The following is a 22,761-nucleotide window of genomic DNA, read 5'->3' on the forward strand; positions in this document are numbered from 1 at the left end:
CAAAAAGAAGTGGACTTCTAATTATGTCAACCCAGCATCTAAATCCTGCAGTCGAGCAGTACTGCACTTTCTACTGCTACTCCATAGTCTGGAGTTTTTATTTTCCCAACTCACCCAGAACCACCTGGCTTGATGCAGGGGTAGGATTTGGCAGATAGAAACGGGAGACAGAAAAGGCGCGAGCTCCATCTGCCCAGCCAGTATACTATTGTTCTCTACGATATATTTTCCTGTGCTCTGTATGCATAGTTTTGGCTACCAGCACAGAAATTCAGAACATAACATTATCTCATGGGCTGGAATGTAACTTGCATTTGTGATGCTGTTATATTGATGTCTAATGATTTTAGGTTAGCAGCAACGCACTTATTACAATTAGTAATTGTTTGTATTTCTGGAATGCCTAGGAGCCCCAGCCACATACCAGGACTACCTGGTGGTAGGTGCTGTACAGACACAGAACAAAAAGACAGTCCTTGTCCCAAAGAGCTTATTGTGGTCTATGAAATATTTCCACCCTTCATTCACACACGTATTAGGCATCATAACAGACTTCTTGAGTACTCAGAGTCTATCAAAGCACTTATTTTTTGTAGTTGTTTTCCAATATTTTCATCTCTCTGCAGGCATTGATGATATTGACAGACACACTGATCTACCATGAAAGCTATACCACTGCATCAGGAACACTCCTTTCCCAATCCCCTGGGGCAGTCTCAATATCAAACACTGCTCAGAATACCAGCCGTGGCAGGATACTATCAGACGTTACTTCCTTTGGGTGCAACCAGGAACCTGAGCTGACAAGCAGGGTAGCATGTACACAAAGAGGCCTATTCCCTACAGTGGCTTGCCAGCAATGGTCTCCATGCTATATTCAGCATACAGGTGTGACATATGGAAAGATGGTTCCTCAAGCAATCTGAAGTTCTCATTTGGATGCTGAGATTGTGTTAAAAGTGACAGGCGATTGCCATCTGGTGATTTCACCCTCAAAATGAAATAGCCACCGGTGCACCCAGGATCACACATTTTCATCCACATCATGATCACAGAGGATTCAATTAAAACAAGCACTTTTCCTTCTCTGTTCCACAATCCACCCTCCAGGGTTTACGTCCATTTGTAACATCTTCATCACCCATTTGTCTTTCCGTGCACCATCAATGAACTCATCAAGGGACAATTGCCCTGTAGAAGAAATGGGGAAGATAGCGATCAATAGAGTTCAGAGTAGCAGCCCTGTTAGTCTGTATTCACAAAAAGAAAAGGAGGACTTGTGGCACTTTAGACACTAACCAATTTATTTGAGCATAAGCTTTCGTGAGCTACAACTCACTTCATTGGATGCTGTAGCTCACGAAAGCTTATGCTCAAATAAATTGGTTAGTCTCTAAGGTGCCACAAGTCCTCCTTTTCTTTTTTGATCAATAGAGTGTGACAGAAAGGCCTGGTTTACACTTAACATTTAGGTTGACATAGCTGTGTTGATCGGGGTGTGAAAAATCCACACTCCTGAGCACTGTATCTATGCCAACCTAACCGTCAGTGTAGACACAGCTAGGAAGATGGAAGAATGCTTCTGTTAGCCTAGGTTCTTTGACGCAGGGAGGTGGTATTCCTTCACTGACAGAAAATGCCTTTCAGTCAGCATAGGCTGTGTCTACAACCTGGATATGTCTACACTACACACCACTGGTGGTGGCATTTAAGGGACATGCAACTCCATGCCACAGTGAAAAGCACATCGTCTCCTCGCTAGGGTGTGTAGCTACACCTGTCAGTGAAAGGCTCCAGCCGTGAGCAGGCAGCAGGACACTACACTGCTAAAAGCAGCATTGTAGCTGGAGAGGCAGTGCTTAGGCAAATAGATAGTGTGCAGGGTATGGACTTGAATACATACTCACACCCTGCAGGCGCCTCTTTACTTACCTAAGCTATGCCTCACGAACTACAAACTGCTCTTTTTACCTGCACGAGGGGGACTACATATGTGTGTACCCTACATGCTGCCAAAAGAAGGGTCCAGTGGAGATGCACCTATGAGGTTGTGCCAGCATACCTATGGTGCCATAGCTATGCTGGTGTAGTCCCTGTAGTGTAGACATACTCGAAGTCAGAGAGAAGAGGAGAAAAGGAAGTAAAAATGATATTCTGTACATTAAATGTAAATGTAACAATGAGGGCAACAATTCATTACCAGTCCTCTGCTCATCAATGTGTGACCTGTCTTCCAGGGTACTGTAAAATCACCAAAGGTATAGGTATTTCAGGTTTCGATCCATCCCACAACACGTTTACAGTCATCAGATCCCTTTCCTAAGGCCTTGTCTACATGGGAAAATTGACTGTTCAGAATAACTATTCAACTAGCACTATTCTGGTATCATTTTGCTATTCTGGAATAACTCCTCTGTGTGGCCTCTCTATTACTGAATAAAAGCGATTGTATTCTGGAGGAATTATTCCAAAGCAGAGTAATTACTCTCCAATAAAGTCACTTTTATTTTGGAACAGTGTCCACATGGGGGGTTATTCCAGAATAGCTAATATTCTAAAATAGCTATTCTGGTCAATTTCCCCATGTGGATAAGGCCTAAGAGACAGAAAAATATTCAGGCCTATCCTTCATGAAGTGGGCTTTTGACTAAGATCAAATGTTGCTATAGTTTGATATCTGATACATCCTTTCTCAAACAACTCTGAACCTGATCCTGCAAACCATTATTGATGTGAGTGGTCCCATTGACTTCAATGGGACTATAAAGGACTACTCCAGGGTTTCAGGATTGAGCCCTGTATTCTGCCTTTGCAGGGTACCTCATGATCTCAGGGATGTAGATGGGTGTGGAATAATTACTTAGCTAGATTAGAAGATCTTTCCATGTTGAACTCCTGTTTTCTTTTGTTATGATAACAGGAAATGTTCTCCTTCCCTTCGATATTGACCTTAATATAGTTACTTCAAGATTTACCTCAATGTAACTGAGATCAGAGCGTGGTCCACCATGTCTAATATAGATAAGATGATCCTCCTTCTAGGTGATCAACAATAAAGTCAATTAAATTGGTCTAGTCAGCATAGGTGTTTGTTCACAAGGCATGAATCCAACCTGAGCTGTAAATTTCTTACCGTCCCCATTCTCATCCACTAACTGAAATATCCTCTCCACAACTTCCTCGGGGGAGAGCAGTGGAGTCCTCTCTTCCCTTTCTGACCGACACGCTTTCTTCAGCCTGTAAATAGACTGGAAGAAAAGAAGCTTGTGAGTAAAAGGGCTGTCAAGCACAAAACAACAAAGAAAGAGAGTTATTAATGATGACATTTAGCACTTTGAATCTGCTGTCTGTCTGTCTCCCTGTGCCTATCACAAACATTAATCAAACCTCAATGCTCCCCTGCAAGCTGGGTAAGCAAGTATTACTGTCCCCATTTTACAGATGGGAAAATTCATGCTGAAAAGTTAAATGATTTGTCCAAGGCTACATAGCATGTCAGTGGCATATCTGGGGAAAGAAACCTAGTGCCTCCCTCCATCCATGCCTCTCAGATCTGAGCTCATTCACATCTCATTATCAGTATTACTACTAATTTATTTGGGGTGAATATAGTTGCTGACATTGGGGCCAGCTTTGGCAGACTCTGTGCTACTTCTGGCCCTGCTGGCACTCTCCAGCTGCAGAAAAAATTTCTCTGCTAATAGAAAAAAAAAAGAGGGGGAAGGGAAATAATAATAATAATAAAAATAATAGTAAGTGAAAGTGAAAATGTTATTATTGATTAATTAATTAATTAATCTAAATCCTCGGGATTGTTTCCTCTTCTGGGTCCAATTGTGCTCTCAGGGAAGTTTTTGCCACTGAATTCAATGGGAGCAGGAACAGATCCTTACATGCACACCCCTAGAAGCATTTCAGTTTGTAAACATCTCTAAAATGCAAAAACCCAGTAATAATAATGACCTTTCATTTATGTAGCACCTTTCATCCAAACAGATGCCAAATGAGTGTTCTAGACAGGTTCCTAATATGATTTCAAGCTAAGACCAGATACACTAGTATGCTAAAATATCTGGTCCAAATTGGAGTCAGTGGCATTACTCAAGATTTGGAGTAATGTAGTTGAAAGCACAGCATGGTCTAGTCTATTTTCTGTCCCTAGAATTAGACAGGTCTTTTCTATTCACCCCTCCATCCCAGCTGCCCTTGGGACAAATGCCTCTTCAGCACCAATTGTGTTCATGAGGTTGAAGCGTTTGGCTGGCATCTTGCCAGCCTGGAGATTGGTGAAGGTATGACACAGCCATGCCCGATTCAACATAAGAACATAAGAAAGGCCATCCTGGGTCAGACCAAAGGTCCATCCAGACCAGTATCCTGTCTACCAACAGTGGCCAATGCAAGGCGCCCCAGAGGGAGTGAACCTAACAGATAATGGTCTAGTGATCTCTCTCCTGCCATCCTCTGACAAACAGACACTAGGGACACCATTCTTTACCCATCCTGGCTAATAGCCATTAATGGACTTACCCTCCATGAATTTATCCAGTTCTCTTTTAAATCCTGTTATTGTCCTAGCCTTCACAATCTCCTCAGGCAAGGAGTTCCATGGGTTGACTGTGCACTGAGTGAAGAAGAACTTCCTTTTATTAGTTTTAAACCTGCTACCCATTTATTTCATTTGGTGGCCCCTACTTCTTTTATTATGGGAACAAGTAAATAACTTTTCCTTATTCACTTTCTCCACACCACTCATGATTTTATAGACCTCTATCATATCCCCCCGTAGTCTCCTCTTTTCCAAGCTGAAAAGTCCTAGCCTCTTTAATCTCTCCTCATATGGGATCCGTTCCAAACCCCTAATCATTTTAGTTGCCTTTTTCGGAACCTTTTCTAATGCCAGTATATCTTTTTTGAGATGAGGAGACCACATCTGTATGCAGTATTCAAGATGTGGGCATACTATGGATTTATATAAGGGCAATAAGATATTCTCTGTCTTATTCTCTATTCCTTTTTTAATGATTCTTAACATCCCGTTTGCTTTTTTGACTGCCGCTGCACACTGCGTGGACATCTTTAGAGAATTATCCACGATGACTCCAAGATCTTTCTCCTAAGTTGTAGCTAAATTAACCCCCATCATATTGTATGTGTAGTTGGGGTTATTTTTTCCAATGTGCATTACTTTACATTTATCCACATTAAATTTCATTTGCCATTTTGTTGCCCAATCACTTAACTTCTTTTTGAAGTTCTTCACAGTCTGCTTTGGTCTTAACTATCTTGAGCAATTTAGTATCATCTGCAAACTTTGCCACCTCACTGTTTACCCCTTTCTTCAGATCATTTATGAACAAATTGAATAGGATTCGTCTTAGGACTGACCCTTGCGGAACACCACTCGTTAGCCCTCTCCATTCAGAAAATTTACCATCTATTCCTACCCTTTGTTCCCTGTCTTTTAACCAGTTCTCAGTCCATGAAAGGATCTTCCCTCTTATCCCATGACAACTTAATTTATGTAAGAGCCTTTGGTGAGGGACCTTGTCAAAGGCTTTCTGGAAATCTAAGAACACTGTGTCCACTGGATCCCCCTTGTCCACATGTTTGTTGTTTGTTACCGGTCTGTAATTGCCAGGATCACCTCTAGAGACCTTCTTAAATGTTGGCGTTACATTAGCTATCTTCCAGTCATTGGGTACAGTAGCTGATTTAAAGGACAGGTTACAAACCATAGTTAATAGTTCCACAGTTTCACATTTGAGTTCTTTCAGAACTCTTGGGTGAATGCCATCTGGTCCCAGTGACTTGTTACTGTTAAGTTTCTCAATTAATTCCAAAATCTCCTCTAGTTACACTTCAGTCTGACAATTCCTCAGATTTGTCACCTACAAAAGACGGCTCCGGTTTGGGAATCTCCCTAACATTCTCAGCAGTGAAGACTGAAGCAAAGAATTCATTTAGTTTCTCTGCGATGACTTTATCATCTTCAAGTGCTCCTTTTGTATCTCGATCATCCAGGGGCCCCACTGGTTGTGTAGCAGGCTTCCTGCTTCTGATGTACTTAAAAAACATTTTGTTATTACCTTTTGAGTTTTTGGCTAGCTGTTCTTAAAACTCCTTTTTGGCTTTTCTTATTCCATTTTTACCTTTAATTTGGCAGTGTTTATGTTCCTTTCTATTTATCTCACTAGGATTTGACTTCCACTTTTTAAAAGATGCCTTTTTATCTCTCACTGTTTCTTTTACATGGTTGTTAAGTCATGGTGGCTCTTTTTTAGTTCTTTTACTGTGTTTTTTAATTTGGGGCACACATTTAAGTTGAGCCTCTATTATGGTGTCTTTGAAAAGTGTCCATGCCGCTTGCAGGGATTTCACTCTAGTCACTATACCTTTTAATTTCTGCTTAACTAACCTCCTCTTTTTTGCATAGTTCTCCTTTCTGAAATTAAATGTCATAGTGTTGGGTTGTTGAGGTGTTCTTCCCACCACAGGAAAGTTAAATGTTATTATACTATGGTCACTATTTCCAAGCGGTCCTGTTATAGTTACCTCTGGACCAGATCCTGTGCTCCACTCAGGACTAGATTGAGAGTTGCCTCTCCCCTTGTGGGTTGCTATACCGGCCGCTCCAAGAAGCAGTCATTTAAAGTATCGAGAAATTTTGTCTCTGCATTTTGTCCTGAGGTGACAGTCAATATGGGGATAATTGAAATCCTCCACTATTATTGAGTTCTTTATTTTGGTAGCCTCTCTAATCTCCCTTAGCATTTCATCGTCACTATCACTGTCCTGGTCAGGTGGTCGATAATAGATCCCTACTGTTATATTCTTATTAGAGCACAGAATTACTATCCATAGAGATTCTGTGCAACATGTGGATTCATTTAAAATTTTTACTTCATTTGATTCTACGCTTTCTTTCACATATAGTGCCACTCCTCTCCCTGCACGACCGGTTCTGTCCTTCCGATATATTTTGTACCCCGGAATGATTGTGTCCCATTGATTGTCCTCACTCCACCAGGTTTCTATGATGCCTATTATATCAGTATCCTCCTTTAACATGAGGCACTCTAGTTCACCCTTCTTATTATTTAGACTTCTAGCATTTGTGTACAAGCACTTTAAAAACTTGTCACTGTTTATTTGTCTGCCCTTTTCTGATGTGTCAGATTCTTTCTGTGAATGTTTCTCGTCTGATCTTGCCCATACTTTATCCTCTTCCATCATCTCCTCCTGACTAAAACCTAGAGAATCTCTATCAATAGACTCTCCTCTAAGAGAAGTCTCTGTCCGATCCATGAGCAGCTCTGCAGCCATCGGCTTCCCCCTCCCCTCCATCTCTTAGTTTAAAAACTGCTCTGCAACCTTTTTAATGTTAAGTGCCAGCAGCCTAGATCCACTTTTGTTTAGGTGACCTTAAAACAATTCCCTGTTGACCTAAAAACCATGGCTAAACTTCACTAGGGCTGTCCTCCCTGATGGTGCTGGTCAAAGGATCCTTACCACACCTGCTGCCCATGACCTATCCAAGAAGAGAGGTCAATTGGATTTAGTGAAGAAGATACTAGCTAATTACAATCCCTGCTGTGACTACTAAGTACTTCCCTTGCTGTTTAGGAGAGAATTGCGCAGATACAAAATTTGTATCGGCATCTGATCCACGATCCGCAAACATGGCTCGCGGATATCCTCATTTGAGGATGTGGATATCTGCGGATATAAAGCAGATATCCACAGATTTGCAGGGCTCTAAGAATTGGGAAGAAGTTCCCAGAAGAGGCTAAATGCTCAGGTACCACAGTGAAGAGTGAGAGAGAGAGAGACAGAGCAACCTTAATTCTTTCAAAGGAAAGCTGATCCTGCCTGGTCAAAGAGAACTTGTGCCAAGAAGAGCTAGTCCATCCTGATTTCTCTGAACATATTCATTATTCATAAAGATTTTTCTAAGATTTCAGCTGACAAATGTTCAGCCTACAAGGGTATCTACGAACTAGGGACTGTGACTACTTGCTATTTTTTTATTCATGATATCTGACTGATCACTTATGTCACATCGAATGTTTCTGACCCCTGACTGAGTAACTGAAAACTTTTAAACAGGAGAAGACTGAATAAGGCATTGTGAATATCTTTGTTTCATGCACAAGCAACCTGGCTCACGTATAAACGCTGACAGGCACACAAAAACCAGGCTTTTTTCCAACTGCTTGTGTGTACAAAGCTCATTCAAGCAAATGTTCACCAAAGGGACCTCATCAAACCGAACACTGATGGGGATTCTAATGGATATTATTAATGATGTTTTTGCAGCATTCATCTGACTCTAGTTATGAGCCTAATCCCAGCAATTCATCCTCTCCAATTAGAACCAGAAAATAGAATTCACCCTTCTCCCTCACCCCGATGATTATTTGTTCCATACTCATTTCACATGTGACAATGACATCAGTAAATTAGAGCTGATCGAATTTTTCCAAATGTTGACTTTTCAACAAAACAAAGGGATGTTTTTTTGCAGAAAGTTTCCCTTTCTTTGACCAGATCTTTCGATACAGTATCTTTTCAGAGAATCTCAAAGGGGTTTATAATCACTAATTAAGTCTCACAAATATCCCTGTGAAATAGGTACATATAATGATACCCAGATGGGGTAACTGCAGCACAGAGAGATTGAGAGTTTTGTCCAAGGTCACACAATAACTAGAACCAATGAGTCCTGGCGCTCAATCCCTTTGCCCTAAACTCTAGGCCACAAGCTCTCCCTCAACAGCAATTGCAGAATACATAACAGAAATTCACAGTGTGGATCAGCAAGGATGATTCTGCCCAGTATTACCACTAACTTGTGTCTCTCCCCTTACTGCACAGTATTCAGACAGGAAACCTTAATCCAGACTCATAAATAATATGAAATTCACCCCTTCCACACTAGTCAGAGTATGTGTTGTTGTGTGAGGAATTCACTGGTGGTTACAGGGACAGGTCCTCCCTGGCTACTGTTTCTGCCTCCTGCCTTCCTGGGCCTCTGATGCATGGTCTGTGGGCAACTGATCCATATATCTGCAGATCATGGAACTTATTCCCTGGCCTTCTCCAGTGGTTCCCATCCTGCCATTGCACAAAGGATGTGGTAGTCCCTGTCACTGAGGCTGGCCATTCTCACTTCAGGCTTCGTCATTATCCCGAATTATTTCTGCAATTACTAACTCATTTGAGAACAGTACAGGTCATTATGTTGAGCAGGGAAGAGTGTCTTGCTTAATGACATTAATCCCTTGGCTCATGAGTAGTATGGGGCATAAAGAGCATACCCAAATGAGTAGATAGATTTAGATCTTGGGCTTAAGGCATTGAACTGAGGCGGAGAAGATGGTTCCGCTCCTGCCTTTGCCACAGACTCCCTTTCTTTGAGCAAATCACTTAATTTCTCTGTGCTTCCCTTCCCCATCAGTAACATAATCCTTACTTACATCCTTTGTCTGTCTTGTCTACTCAGTTTGTTAGCTCTTTGAGGAAGAGACTGCCTTTACTATATGTATATATAGTGTCTAGCATAATGGGCCCCTGGTCTCAGTTGGGTCCTCTAAATGCTAGTAATAGCGAAGTCCTACTCACATCAACTATTTCTAAGAGCTCAGGTTTGTCTATGCAGCCGTTCCTATCCTTGTCGTACACTTTGAATGTCCATCTCAGCTTGTGTTCCAATTTTCCTCGTAGGACAAGATTCAAAGCAGCCACATACTCCAGAAAATCAATGGTGTTATCCTGCAGACACAAGAGAGGCAACCACAGGGACACTTAGTCAGACCCGATCAATACAATCGTTTTGTATTGTAAACAAGGATGAAAAATATGCTGAGGTGATTCTCTTGATTATGTGGTTATTTATTTATTTATTTGCTTCCTTACATTTTTGAAGGAATCCTGTGCACTTTCAAGCCAATTGATTGATTGTGCAAAGGGCGATCTGTTGTTGAATCTGATCTGAAGGTTTCAGGTGTTCGCTGTCTTAAACAAAAAACAGAGCCTTCCTCAATTGCTCTATTTAACTAGGTGAGAAGGGAAAAGACAAGGAAAAAATCAGGTCAAGTCTTGTATATACAGAATTTTTTAAACTTTGGTCTATTTATTTTAACAAGGAACAAAAAACGCTGTTTAAAATGTGCATTTATTTTAATACTCCCTAGTGTGCTCTAGAATTGCTCCCAGTGGATGAAATTCACCCCTGTGCAGAGGGCCAGCCAAAGTCTATGCTTTGTGTAAGTCCTGCTTCCGCCCCACTTAAGCTCTGCTTTGAGAGTTTTAACTGGGACTTAGCACCACATAGGCCTTTGCACAGGGATGAATTTCACCTTCTGTGACCCTGCTGGACTGAAACTGATATCAGCCCAGAGTAACCTGAATTTCCAAACAATGGAAGATTTTTAACAATATAAAGATAAACCATGATCCAATCTACAAAGGTACTTGTGAGCTGGTAGTCTACAACGTGGTGTGCTGCTCCTTGGAGATCTGAGGTTCAAAGGGAGAACTTAGTGACTTTTCACTAATACCTAAAGCTACAGACATGGGTCTAGATCTTTAACTGGTGCAAATTGCTGCAGCGACATTGACTTCAATAGATTTAAGCCAGTTTACACCAGCTGAGGATCTGGCCCCAGATTCCCAACCACTAAGTCCGAGGACTGTCTCCCCTCAGGGCAGGTTGCCCTCAGAGAGGCCCTGCTATGTAAACCAGGTTTACAGGAGTATCAGCTCATGGCCAGTGATCAGAAGGACACTGGAAATTGCACAGGAGAGTACTCGGGCGGCCCACCAAAATGTGCACTTCTTAAGGCAGCGAGAATCACTTGTCAATGCCCAGCATGTTCATTCAGTTTATTACGGCTGTTCCATAACAGTTGTGGTGGGTCTGTGCTTTATGGGAAGACCAGAAGGTCAAAGGTGTTTCTATCTTGTGTGTGCGGTATCTAGTCTATACTTTGCAGGATATGATGTCTGAAAGATTTCCTTACATTCACCCTCCATAACATTTTGGGAGTATTATGATCATTACATTGTTGTTAAAAATATCCCCTTTTTCATTCCATTCATGGCTGCGCTTCTCTCCTGCTACCGCTAATGGGAGGTAGGTACAGTATGTGCACCCACCGCAGAACTGACTTCTGTGACCTGATACTGCAACTGTTAGTGTGCAGGTCCCCGGCTCCACCTCACTGGAGCGCCATTGACTTAAATGGGGCACTCATGTGCTGTCATTTGCAAGACAGGGGCCTGTGTTTGTTTGGAAATGCAATCTTTGCTGAATTTGTATAATTTCAAATTAGAGTAATGCAGAGGCAACCACACAGACACTTAGTCAGTCCCAGTGCCCATTTAGACACAGTTTAACACCTTTAAGAAACAATCTTAATGAAATTAAACTGCATTGAAAAACACCCCTTTTTGCCCAGGTAAATAGCAAGGCCCTGAAAGTCAATGGGGTTACACAGGTGCCCCCGGCATGGCTGCAGTTGCAGTACTTGGGCTTAAGGTTTTGTAGAAGCTTCTTTTCAGCAACCTAATTTCTGAGCCAAATGTGATTTGTCAGACTCTCTTTCATGGCCTCGCCTGCTAACCTTTCTCTGGACGTGACCCTACTGCTTTCAATTGAAGCAGGATAGGGACCCTCTAAATCTAATGGAAGGCAGATGACCATCAACCCTTTGTCCCAAATTGACTTGCAATAATGGTCACCACCATGCAACTAATATGGCTGGGGCTTCAAAGAAACTTAGGAGAGTTGTGGGAACCCAACTCCCCTCAAATTTCAGTCGGAGCTGGCTGCTTAACGCTTTATACTCCTTTCCAAATCTACCTGTCTATCTATCTAATTGATAAGGTTAATATTTAGCAAAACAGATTGGAATTAGGGGCCTATTTCTCCATTACCTTGACCTTGTATCATAATTTTCACCAACACAAAGTTAGTACACAGTGGGCATAAAGTGTTACTGAACTGGAATGGTAGCATTTCACACCCATTTTGCAAACGTGTAAATGACAACACAACAGAGAATCAGGCCCAGAATGTTATAATTATTTAAGCCACTTCATACTTCTTGAATGGTTTAAATCAATATATTGATTAACTTCCACCTGTTTATCGTTATTTGTGCATATGATAATGATAATGATACCTAGCTTTTACAGAGCACTTTTCCAAATCCAAAATACTTTTCCTGTTTATAACATAGCTGATGTTAAAAAGATGTGTCAGTTGTCACTACTTAGGGACTTATCTTGCACTGCTCATGGAAACAGCAGCTATGAAAATAATTTAAATTATATCGGCGAATTATTAATGCTGTTGTGAGAGCAGTGGAGAAATTTCAGAGCATTGGAAACTAACAAGGACCAAATACTGTCATGATAGTACAAATAATTAATGTTAACAAAAATGAGTTACATGGTAACTCTTCAGGATAGAGGTTGTCTTCTTTTGTGGCTTGCACATTTCTGGTGCTTAATTAATCATCAATCATCATCATCATGAGTTACCGTGGGAGTAACATGAGCCAGTGAAATCAGAGGGTCTGCTTGCAGAGCGAAGTACTAATCAGGATGAGTAAGAGTGGCAGAATCTGGCTCAGTAATAGTCATCTCAGCACTGGATCAGTATTTGAACTCCATGGGGTGTTCTGGAGTGACTGAAAAAAGGAGCACTTTGTCCTGTTATTTTCCAGCTTCGCCTTAGTTCTATATTAACTATATACAGCAGGGCTCTTTTTTAGGACCTGATCCAAAGACTAATTAAGTCAATTGGAATCTTTCTATTGACTTTGGTGGGCTTTAGAATGGGCCCAAAGTTAAGTGACTTTCTGCACATAACAGCTTCACTCACCAGATGGTTCACTAAAACTGGGATTTCAGTCTGTGCTTTCATGGCACTGACAATACAAGATTCTCATTCCATTTCACAGAATACAGAGCCTCACTAGACCTTCATTCACTACGATTCCCTCTATACCATGAGAGGAAGATAACTCGTTGGCATTCATCTCTACTGTCTGAGGATCTTTGGGAACATTGGCTAACGTGGGAGCCTAAAGTTAAGCATCTAAATCCATAGTTAGGCATGTGAGTGAGAAAATAGTGGCCTTAATTGCTACCTATGGTTTAGATTCAGCTACCAGAACTAAAGGGGATGTTTTCATTTAGTTAGTCCTTGCATCCTGGAAGGAACTAGAGCTCCTTCTTGGGCTACCAGGGTTCAACCCTGACAGATCTGTCACTAACTTTGTCTCAAACGTAATAAAAAACAAACAATAGGATGCGATGAGCCAAGACAATCCCCAAGTTTCAGAAAGAAAAGAACACTGGTGATTGATCTACTTAACCAGCACCACTACTGCAGGTCTTTAACACTTACCCCATTCTTATCAAAAGCTTTGAACATAGTCTCAATATATTCTGCTGCTTCCTGGTTATCCTGGACTCCAAAGAAGCGTTTGAATTCATGCATGAAGAGAGTCCCACTGGGACATTCGACCACAAACTTCTTATACCATTCCTGCAACTCAGCAACATCAATGTCTGCTTGTTCCCCTTCCTCACTGGTGAAATGTTGTCCCATGTTGCTCCCAAAAACAGAAGAGAAAGATTGACAGAAAGAAAAAAGAAAGGAAAATTTAGTCAATGTCCTTTAGCTTATATTGTTTCTTTTTCTCCTTCAGCTGCTTTTTCTTTCTTCTGTTTCTTCTTGGGTTATTTCCTGTCTTTGTTTCTCTATCCTGTCTTTCATGGGTACTGTATATTTCTGTTTTGTTACCTTGTGTTGCTTTTGCTTTATTTCTTCTCTTCTTTCTTTCTCTTTCCTTCTATTCTGTGGTCTCTGCTCAACGCTACAATCTCATTCCCTCAGTAGAGGATCCCGGAGTGGGTTTCCTTAGTTAAATTAGTACAACATGTGGTGTTAGATGGGATAAAAATAACTAAGATCATTAGGAGATTCCCACTATGTGTCACAGAGACCTTCACATGTTCCAGAGCAGGGCCTCATTTAAGAGCAAACTCCAGGCAGGATCAAAATGATTTCTAATGTCAATCTAAGGATTTGAAAGCTGAGGTTCCCACTAATATGTGATGTATAATCCCCTTCTCTCTGAGTCTGTGCATTATTTGAATAATAAAGCAATCAGAAATGAGTAGTTTCTAGTCACTGACATATGTATGAAGTTTTTGGGATGGACACTCCAGGCTTCCCTTCAAGTGTGTGAAATATTCACAAGGATAAGCGAAACTATGGATTTGTGCAGGAAATAGCCCAACTTGATTGTCATGCACATTGTGTAAAGAGTTGTCACTTTGGATGGGCTATCACCAGCAGGAGAGTGAATTTGTGTGGGGGGGTGGAGGGTGAGAAAACCTGGATTTGTGCTGGAAATGGCCCACCTGATGATCACTTTAGATAAGCTATTACCAGCAGGACAGTGGGGTGGGAGGAGGTATTGTTTCATATTCTCTGTGTATATATAAAGTCTGCTGCAGTTTCCACAATATGCATCTGATGAAGTGAGCTGTAGCTCACGAAAGCTTATGCTCTAATAAATTGGTTAGTCTCTAAGGTGCCACAAGTACTCCTTTTCTTTTTGCGAATACAGACTAACACGGCTGTTACTCTGAAACCGAAACTACAAGAAATAGGAGTGTTTTTACTTAAAAAAAAAACCTCTAAAACAGGTCCAGTTTGGTGAAACATGTGCCATCTTTTACACATTTTTAATTAAAAAGTAGGCTCCTTTTCCAGTGAAACTTTTAGGGGAAGTTTTTTAAAGCGTCTAAGTGACTCATCAGCCTTGGACTCTTTTGGAAATCTCACCCAGAGTACCCCAATAAGAGATACAGATACGGATACCTCATAGTACCCCAATAGGACATACATCTTATATTAAACTGAAATTACTTGGATATGATCATCTTGCTGCTTCCTACCCTTTGTTGCAACTGCTGCTATTACACTTTCCATAACCATCTCACTGTTCATTTGGGTTCCCCACCTGTCTACCATTTATTGCATAGAACAATTTTAAACATTGTGTGAGCGGTTAACACACATGAATTTTTGTGTTTTCTCTCCAGGAGACTGCAGTTCAAAATTTCAAATTGTGTGCTGAAAGTTAGGCACCTGCATCAATGCCTGGATCTCAGAGTTGCAAAACTTCCAGTGACTTCAGATGGACCTTCGGGTTCCAAGCACCTCTGAAAATCAGGCCCATCTAGTTGCATTAAATATAGATTTAGGTGCCTGCCTTTAGGAACCCAGGCTTGAAAATTTGCCCATTGGATTTTCCTATTATGAATTTTTCATTCTCTGATATTCTGTATGCATAAATATGGTCAGTTAGGTTGTATTAATGACTAACTCTGATCCTGCAAATACTTACACATATGGGTAACTTTATACACATGAGAAGTCCTGTTAACATCAGGGGAACTATTCCCATGCATAGAGTTAGCCTTTTGTGCTTCAGACCTTTGGTATGAGAATTAATAAAAAAACAGGATAATTAAAACCTCTTAATAGTTTGTATATAAGATGTTTGATTTTCAAAAAACAGCACTCCTATACATTTATTTAAAAAAATTTAAAACAGGAAGATCATATTAAAAATCTTTTTTTTTTTCAAATCCTGTATCTCATTCATTCATTGAAATGCTTGAAAGTGTTTACTACATGCTGTAATGAAACATTTCATGTCTTATAGAGAGAGGAGAAACATCAGCTTCTAATAGCTTAATTATTATTTATTATTTATATTATGGTAGCACCTATGAACCCTAGTAAAAATCAGGACCGTATTATGCTAGGCCCAGCATACAGATAACATAGCCCCTGCACCAGACATCTTACAATCTAACACCTCACTCCCAAAGATTGGGCCCCCATTTCTCTATGTGCCAGATATTATTTTTTATTTTATTGTCATGTTTTTATGAGACTACCAGAACGGTATCCACGGCCACACCAGGTGTCGGAGTTCAACTCGTCTTACCATGTTAGCTGGAAACAAATGACCTATTGCTATAAATGTGCCTGAGATAGGATTCTACTCCTAAGAGGATTGGAGCAGTGTTAATAGGAAACAATAGATGCCACACTTACAGGAGCAAGGGGCATGAAGATTAAAGTCACTGTTTTTAGCAGGAGGTTGGAATTTATAATGTCGTGGAAGAAAATGGTTCAGCCGCTCAGCTAGGCACATGCTATTGCAAACAAATCAGACTGCTGTTGAGAAGAATAGCTCCTGGTCCTGCAACTCCTTACTCACTCATGCTGACCTTTTACTCATGCAAGGAGCCCCAGTGAAGTCAATGGGACTAAACCCCTTGGTGAGGGTTTGCAGGAGCACCTCCATACTTTGCATTTCCTCAGCACTTTCCAATCAAGGCTCTCTACAAGCACTTTGCCGATTCATGTCAGAGTCTGCACAAGGGAGAGGGGCATGGTCAGGGCAGGTGAAGTGTGGGTACACATGGGGTCCCGTGGAGTCACCAGTGAGATTAAAGCTGCTTTCCCCTAGGAAAATGCCAAGTGAATTTCACTGAAGTGCAGTGTACCAAGATGGTACCGAGAAATCCAATTGGCACCTCCCTGCCCCAACAGGGATGGATTTGGCCCAGTGAAATTAAGCTGTGATCCTGCAAATACTTACGCATGTGCTTAACTTTAGTACCATTAGTAGTGTAAGCACATGCATAAGGGTTTGCAAGATCACAGCCCCTATAAAGTGAGGCTTTATTAGCCCTATTTTACAGAATGGGAAACTGAGGGATTGTGAGCAACAATGCACACTATGAGGTTACGATTTCTACAGTGCACCAACTTGTTGCATGCTAATTGGTCTGTGTCGACCCTCCTAGAGCAAACTAGAATTCCCATCGTGTGCTTTAATGTAGTACCAATTCCGGAAAATGGGGCTAATAATACCCCCTGAGTCGAGCTAATTTTTACTGGAAAGGTCTGCAGGCTTTCCTCACAAAGGGATCGACATACTTTGTTTTGCTGTCCTAATAAGAGATTGTCAACGATGCCAGTTATTTGTCATGTGAATTTTTAAAAATGTTGCATGTTTTTTTCAAAATTTCCTGTGATAATTTTTCAGTTTTTCATGAAAAACTTAAATATTTTTAAATTTCAATAGCAGTTTTTGATAAATATTTTTGGTTTTCAGTAAAAAAAAAAGTAGTTTTTGAAAACCAGAACCATTCCATTTGACCTAAACTGAAGCCAAAACTTGAAACTTTTTACTGAAAAACAATTTTTTTTTAACTGAAAATGTTTTCTTTTTTAAGAGACATGTCTGCTCCAAGTCAGTTTTTCAATCAGAAGATTTGGTAACAGTCAGAAAAGATTTGTCAGTTACAGGTGATAGACCTGCAAATATTATTCCAAACTAGGAAGTTTTTGCAGCATCATTTCAATACAGCAAGAGGCCAGTCGAAGAGGAATGATAGCAAGGAAGTAGAGGAAGCCATCAGGTACACCCTCTTCAGGTATTGGATAAGCCTGCATTAATTATTCTCGTTGAAAAGATGAAACTATATTCAGCCAGTTGCTAAATCTGGCACTACATACCAATAACTGAGGGGTAAATTGTACATGTTGATATGTGATAAATGATATGTTATATGTTTACTCTGCTTTTACTCTCCTCTTTCAAATCATACGTGTAGAAAATGCAAACATGCAACATCAGAAATTCCAATGGCTGAGACTTGAAGCTAGGCAAACCCAGACTAGAAACAAGGTACTCATTTATAACAGTTGGGGTAATTAACCATTGGAAGAACTTACTTAGGGATGTGATGGGTTCTCCATCACTTGGAGACACGAAAACAAACTAGACATCTTTTTAAAAGGTATGCTATAGCTCAAACAGAAGTTATGAGCTTAATGCAGAAATTATTGGGTGAGAAATTATTCGACCTGTAGATAGATAAATGCTGTTGTAACTTGGGATCTTGGTATGGAGAAGGTTGAATGCCAGAGGTGTAGAGTATTTCGTCATTTTCCGCTGTTATGTTTGAAACACAGCTGCATTTTGGAATGTGACTCTACCGTGTGCACAAAACAAGGTTCTACATGCCTGGGACATTATGTTACCTCATTGTGTAACTTGGTTTTGCCTTGTGGTAATTTTGTGATATTTTCCCATCAAATATAATAGCTCCTCCCTGTTTATTTTTGCTCCTCCCAAGTAATTTTAAACCGCTAGCGGCTGGTATGAAAACTCCTGTGCATACTACACGAATTCCCAGCGGTTCAGATTTTTTACACTGCAGATTTTGCACTGGCAAAAGTTATCTCCGTTCTGCCAGTATAATATTATTCTGTGGGATAGCTTTTAATTATTATAGTCTGGAGGATTTCTTCCTGCATTACTTCAGCTGTGCAAATTGGTGTAAATGTAAATACAGATTATTAGTTTTTAAAGCAAAAGAAGAGATCTCTGGAGTCTGGAGAATGCTGAACTGTAGTAAATAGCTGATACTCAGGGAATGACCAGAGCTCCGTGTGATAAGGAATAGATGGCCCTAAGGGGATGACCAATGCTGGATCAAATGACACATAGACTGGAGATATGCAATGGTATAGTGAGCAGTTTGTTAGGTGACTGAGCTGCAAAGAACTGGTGAGATCCAGCTACGTGTTCTGCCAGATGAGCCATCCCTAAGTTATCACCAGTGACAACAGCTCGGAAGCTGCTGTGTTTCCCAGCCAGGAGCATGAAAAGTTAGAATTAGGCAAACTAGACTGCTTTTTATCCTTCAGTCCATTGACAGAGCATGTTCCCACATGCCAGCTTTGATGAAGCCTGCAGGAAATTCAGGAAATGACTGCAGAGGAGTGGAAAGATTGAGTTGTTTGGCATCTGCATTAGCAATCATGTTTGTCTTTGCTGAGCATAAAAATGGCACAAAGAGGTAAGAGGGTATCACCAGGTGTTGTCTGCCCCAGGCAAAGTCATGCCAATCCTTATAAGTATCCGAGAATGGAGAAAGCATAACTCATTTGCTCTGTTGTTCCATGATTCTTAAACAAACTGGGTCTCATTCTCATTTACAGTAAGATCCCTTTTAACTTTTCTCTCAGTCTAAGAGAACCTTAAGGTGAGCATAAGCTGATGCAAGAGTTCTATACCAGCTCTGTTTCCAGGTGCTGGCATTGTGTACAGATCTGGGTGTGTGGCCACAATACACGGTCATGGCTATTTTCTGCTTCACTGGGCCAACGGGGCGCCTTGGAAGCAGACTGTCAGTTGGAGAAGACCTGAACTATCTCTAATTTACACCAAGGGCCAGGCAGGCTCTAGCACGGCCCCAGAATACAGGAAATGCAAAGGTGGCTTAAAGTTATCTATGCTCCCTCCACCCCACTGCTTCCCAAAGTGCAGGAATGGAGAAACTAAGAATCAGGCTCATTGTTTCTCTTTCTTCTGTAGGCTCATTTGCTCCCTTTCCAGCTGCCTGTGAAAGTCTTTGTGCTACCCTATGTCTTGTGAAACTCTCATTAGTTGGAAAATTAGCCATAAAATCAGGTTATAGCCAGAGCCCGTTCACAAGCAGCTAGCTGTGATTTTGCACCTAGGTCTGGAGGAGCTGGCAGATATTTCATGCCAGGCTGAAGCAGCAGTGGAAGGGCCCAGACAAGTTCAAAAGGCACAGAATGGATCAAAACAGCTGGCAGTGGGAAGCTCTATGCCAATATCTATCAATCGATCTAACTATCTAAACTTTCATCTTTTCTGAGCCCATCACCAGCAGATCTGGGTTGTCACATGCTTTTTATATGTGGGGGAAAATGACAGTATAGCAGATATTATCACTTATAATCTATTACAGCATTACCCAAAAGGCCCCATTCAAAACTGGGGCCTCAATATAGAACCAGTTTGTTAAATAAATGCAGTTTTGCACAGTGAACAAATTACCAAATCTAGTAATGCAGATTGATATTACTGAGGAGGATGCTAGTCTCTCCTCAGTTTACTGCCTTTTTGTTGTGGAAGTCATGGTACTATGTACTGTTAAATATCTGCCATTTTTCACCCCAGAGGTGGTTGCATTTCAGTGGTGAAGGTTGTGATTTCTGTATGAAAAACCTGTAAAGCACACAACTTCAAATAAATGTAAATTCTTGGCACAAGGTTAAAACTTAGGCAAAGTCCAGGCTTTCCAAAATTAGGAACACCATTAGGTGCTGGGTAGCTGCGTGGGCAGTAAGGAGAAGGGAATTTCCTGCTGTCTTTCTGATTCATTGAAACTGAACTGTAATGTTCAACTTGGTCTCTCGAAACCAAGATTCACCCTTGACTCACTGCTCCCCAACTATGAAAAAAGAAGGTAGAATCAGTAAGGGATTGCTGAGAGACATCATTTGCTGACTGAAGCCAGAAAACGTGCCAGGGAGAAGTAACGCACAGTAGTGGAGTCACAGCACAAGGTATGTTTATGAGCAGTGACGGAGCTTTGTTATGAGGTCGGGAGGGGAAGGAGGAGTTTTATGGATTTCTGAGAATGCCATCTGTCTGTACTTTCATCTGTTAATCATGCTTCATCTTGAAGTTTCTCAGTGGTTGATGCTAGGGATCTGTTAGGACAAATCTGTCTATGCCAAATTGAGAAAAAGAGCGAAGGTTCAAATTTCTACAAGAGAGAGTACAACAGAAGAATATTTGAAAACATGCCAAGAACTTGACTGCCTACACCTAATTTGCTTATAATAATATTTTTTTCTTTAAAGGTTTTTTTTGTAAAACAAGGATCTTGAAGTGCAGGTCCACTTTGAAAAGAGACTGTATAAATGGCAGGACTGGGGCTCTTTCTCTCTATTTCTCAATAATGCACAGTTCAGGATACAGACCATATCTTCATGTATGTCTATCTTGTACCTGCCCCAATGGGACCCCAACCCTGACTGCAGCCTCTGGCCACACTTGTAATACATTAAATAATCATGTACGTACTGTTTATTAGTGAGGGGACATGCTTCCCTCCTAACTGCTAGCCCTGCAATCTCATTGTAGGATCTGGGTCAAACTTGTCTGCTTGTTCACCATCATTAGTAATAAAGATTCTGCAGAACCCAGTTCTCCCCTGTTGGTCACATGTGTGCAGTCCCACCGTTTTAGCTAATGCCCTTAGAGGCTGCATCTACTCCAGGCTATTTTCTTATCGTCTCCCACTGGTGCTACCAGTTGTTCGGCTTCACCAGCAGCAGCTGAGTTGGTGCAGTCTCCCAGCATTGTAAACACTCTGTCCTCCAACCGTGCCCAGACCAGGCCTTGAGGGCAGCGGTGAAAACACCAGCCCCCGCCAGCACCTTTTCTCACTATGAAATTCTCACTCGTGTATTCAGGGTCTTTGTCGCCTGTGAAACCCTGTTGTGTTTTCCCAGGCAGAATTTGGCTCTGAAATTGTAATATAGCTAACAATTTTGTGGATGATGCAGGAGCCAGGCTACACTCCAGTTACCTCTCCTTGTAGCAATGCTGGTTCCTACAGGGCTCACAGGAACAGTGAAATCTTAATTAGGGCTTGTCTACACAGGAAAGTTGACTCAAGCAAAGTAACTATACTGGAATAAAGTTACTTTTGTTCCATAACAGAGTGTCCAGACAGGGCATTATATTGGCATAGCTATAGCAGAATTGTCATAAATATAAAGGGAAGGGTAAACCCCTTTGAAATCCCTCCTGGCCAGGGGAAAGCTCCTCTCACCATGTCAAGGTTCCTCCCCCACTCTGAACACCGCTGCCACCATGTCAAGGTTCCTCCCCCACTCTGAACTCTAGGGTACAGATGTGGGGACCTGCATGAAAAACCTCCTAAGCTTATCTTTACCAGCTTAGGTCAAAACTTCCCCAAGGTACAAAATATTACCCCCGTTATCCTTGGAATGGCCGCTACCACCACCAAACTAATACTGGTTACTGGGGAAGAGCTGTTTGGACGCGTCCTTCCCCCCAAAATACTTCCCAAAACCTTGCACCCTACTTCCTGGACAAGGTTTGGTAAAAAGCCTCACCAAATCGCCTAGGTGACTACAGACCCAGACCCTTGGATCTTAAGAACAATGAACAATCCTCCCAACACTTGCACTCCCCCTTTCCTGGGAAATGTTGGATAAAAAGCCTCACCAATTTGCATAGGTGACCACAGACCCAAACCCTTGGATCTGAGAACAATGAAAAAGCATTCAGTGTTTTACAAGAAGACTTTTAATAAAAAATAGAAGTAAATAGAAATAAAGAAATCCCCCCTGTAAAATCAGGATGGTAGATATCTTACAGGGTAATTAGATTCAAAAACATAGAGAACCCCTCTAGGCAAAACCTTAAGTTACAAAAAAGATACACAGACAGAAATAGTTATTCTATTCAGCACAATTCTTTTCTCAGCCATTTAAAGAAATCATAATCTAACACATACCTAGCTAGATTACTTACTAAAAGTTCTAAGGCTCCATTCCTGTTCTGTCCCTGGCCAAGACGACTACAGACAGACACACAAACCCTTTGTTTCTCTCCCTCCTCCCAGCTTTTGAAAGTATCTTGTCTCCTCATTGGTCATTTTGGTCAGGTGCCAGCGAGGTTACCTTTAGCTTCTTAACCCTTTACAGGTGAGAGGAGCTTTCCCCTGGCCAGGAGGGATTTCAAAGGGGTTTACCCTTCCCTTTATATTTATGACAAGAATAATTATACCGCTATC

At 41.2% G+C, this 22,761-nt stretch overlaps 1 protein-coding gene across 1 annotated transcript; it reads right to left on the reverse strand.

Annotated features, from left to right (window-relative positions):
• Positions 1 to 1,060: 1,060 nt before the first annotated feature.
• GUCA1B (guanylate cyclase activator 1B) lies at positions 1,061 to 13,624 on the reverse strand. The gene is made up of 4 exons (XM_073320398.1): positions 13,421 to 13,624; positions 9,625 to 9,774; positions 3,134 to 3,248; positions 1,061 to 1,191 (listed from the first exon to the last, which is right to left on the reverse strand). Exons 1-4 carry the CDS (start codon positions 13,622 to 13,624, stop codon positions 1,061 to 1,063), a joined length of 600 nt encoding a protein of 199 aa, XP_073176499.1.
• Positions 13,625 to 22,761: the final 9,137 nt, after the last annotated feature.

The sequence above is a fragment of the Lepidochelys kempii genome, chromosome 21 (genome assembly GCF_965140285.1).
Source record: "Lepidochelys kempii isolate rLepKem1 chromosome 21, rLepKem1.hap1, whole genome shotgun sequence".
Lineage (NCBI taxonomy): Eukaryota > Metazoa > Chordata > Testudines > Cheloniidae > Lepidochelys > Lepidochelys kempii.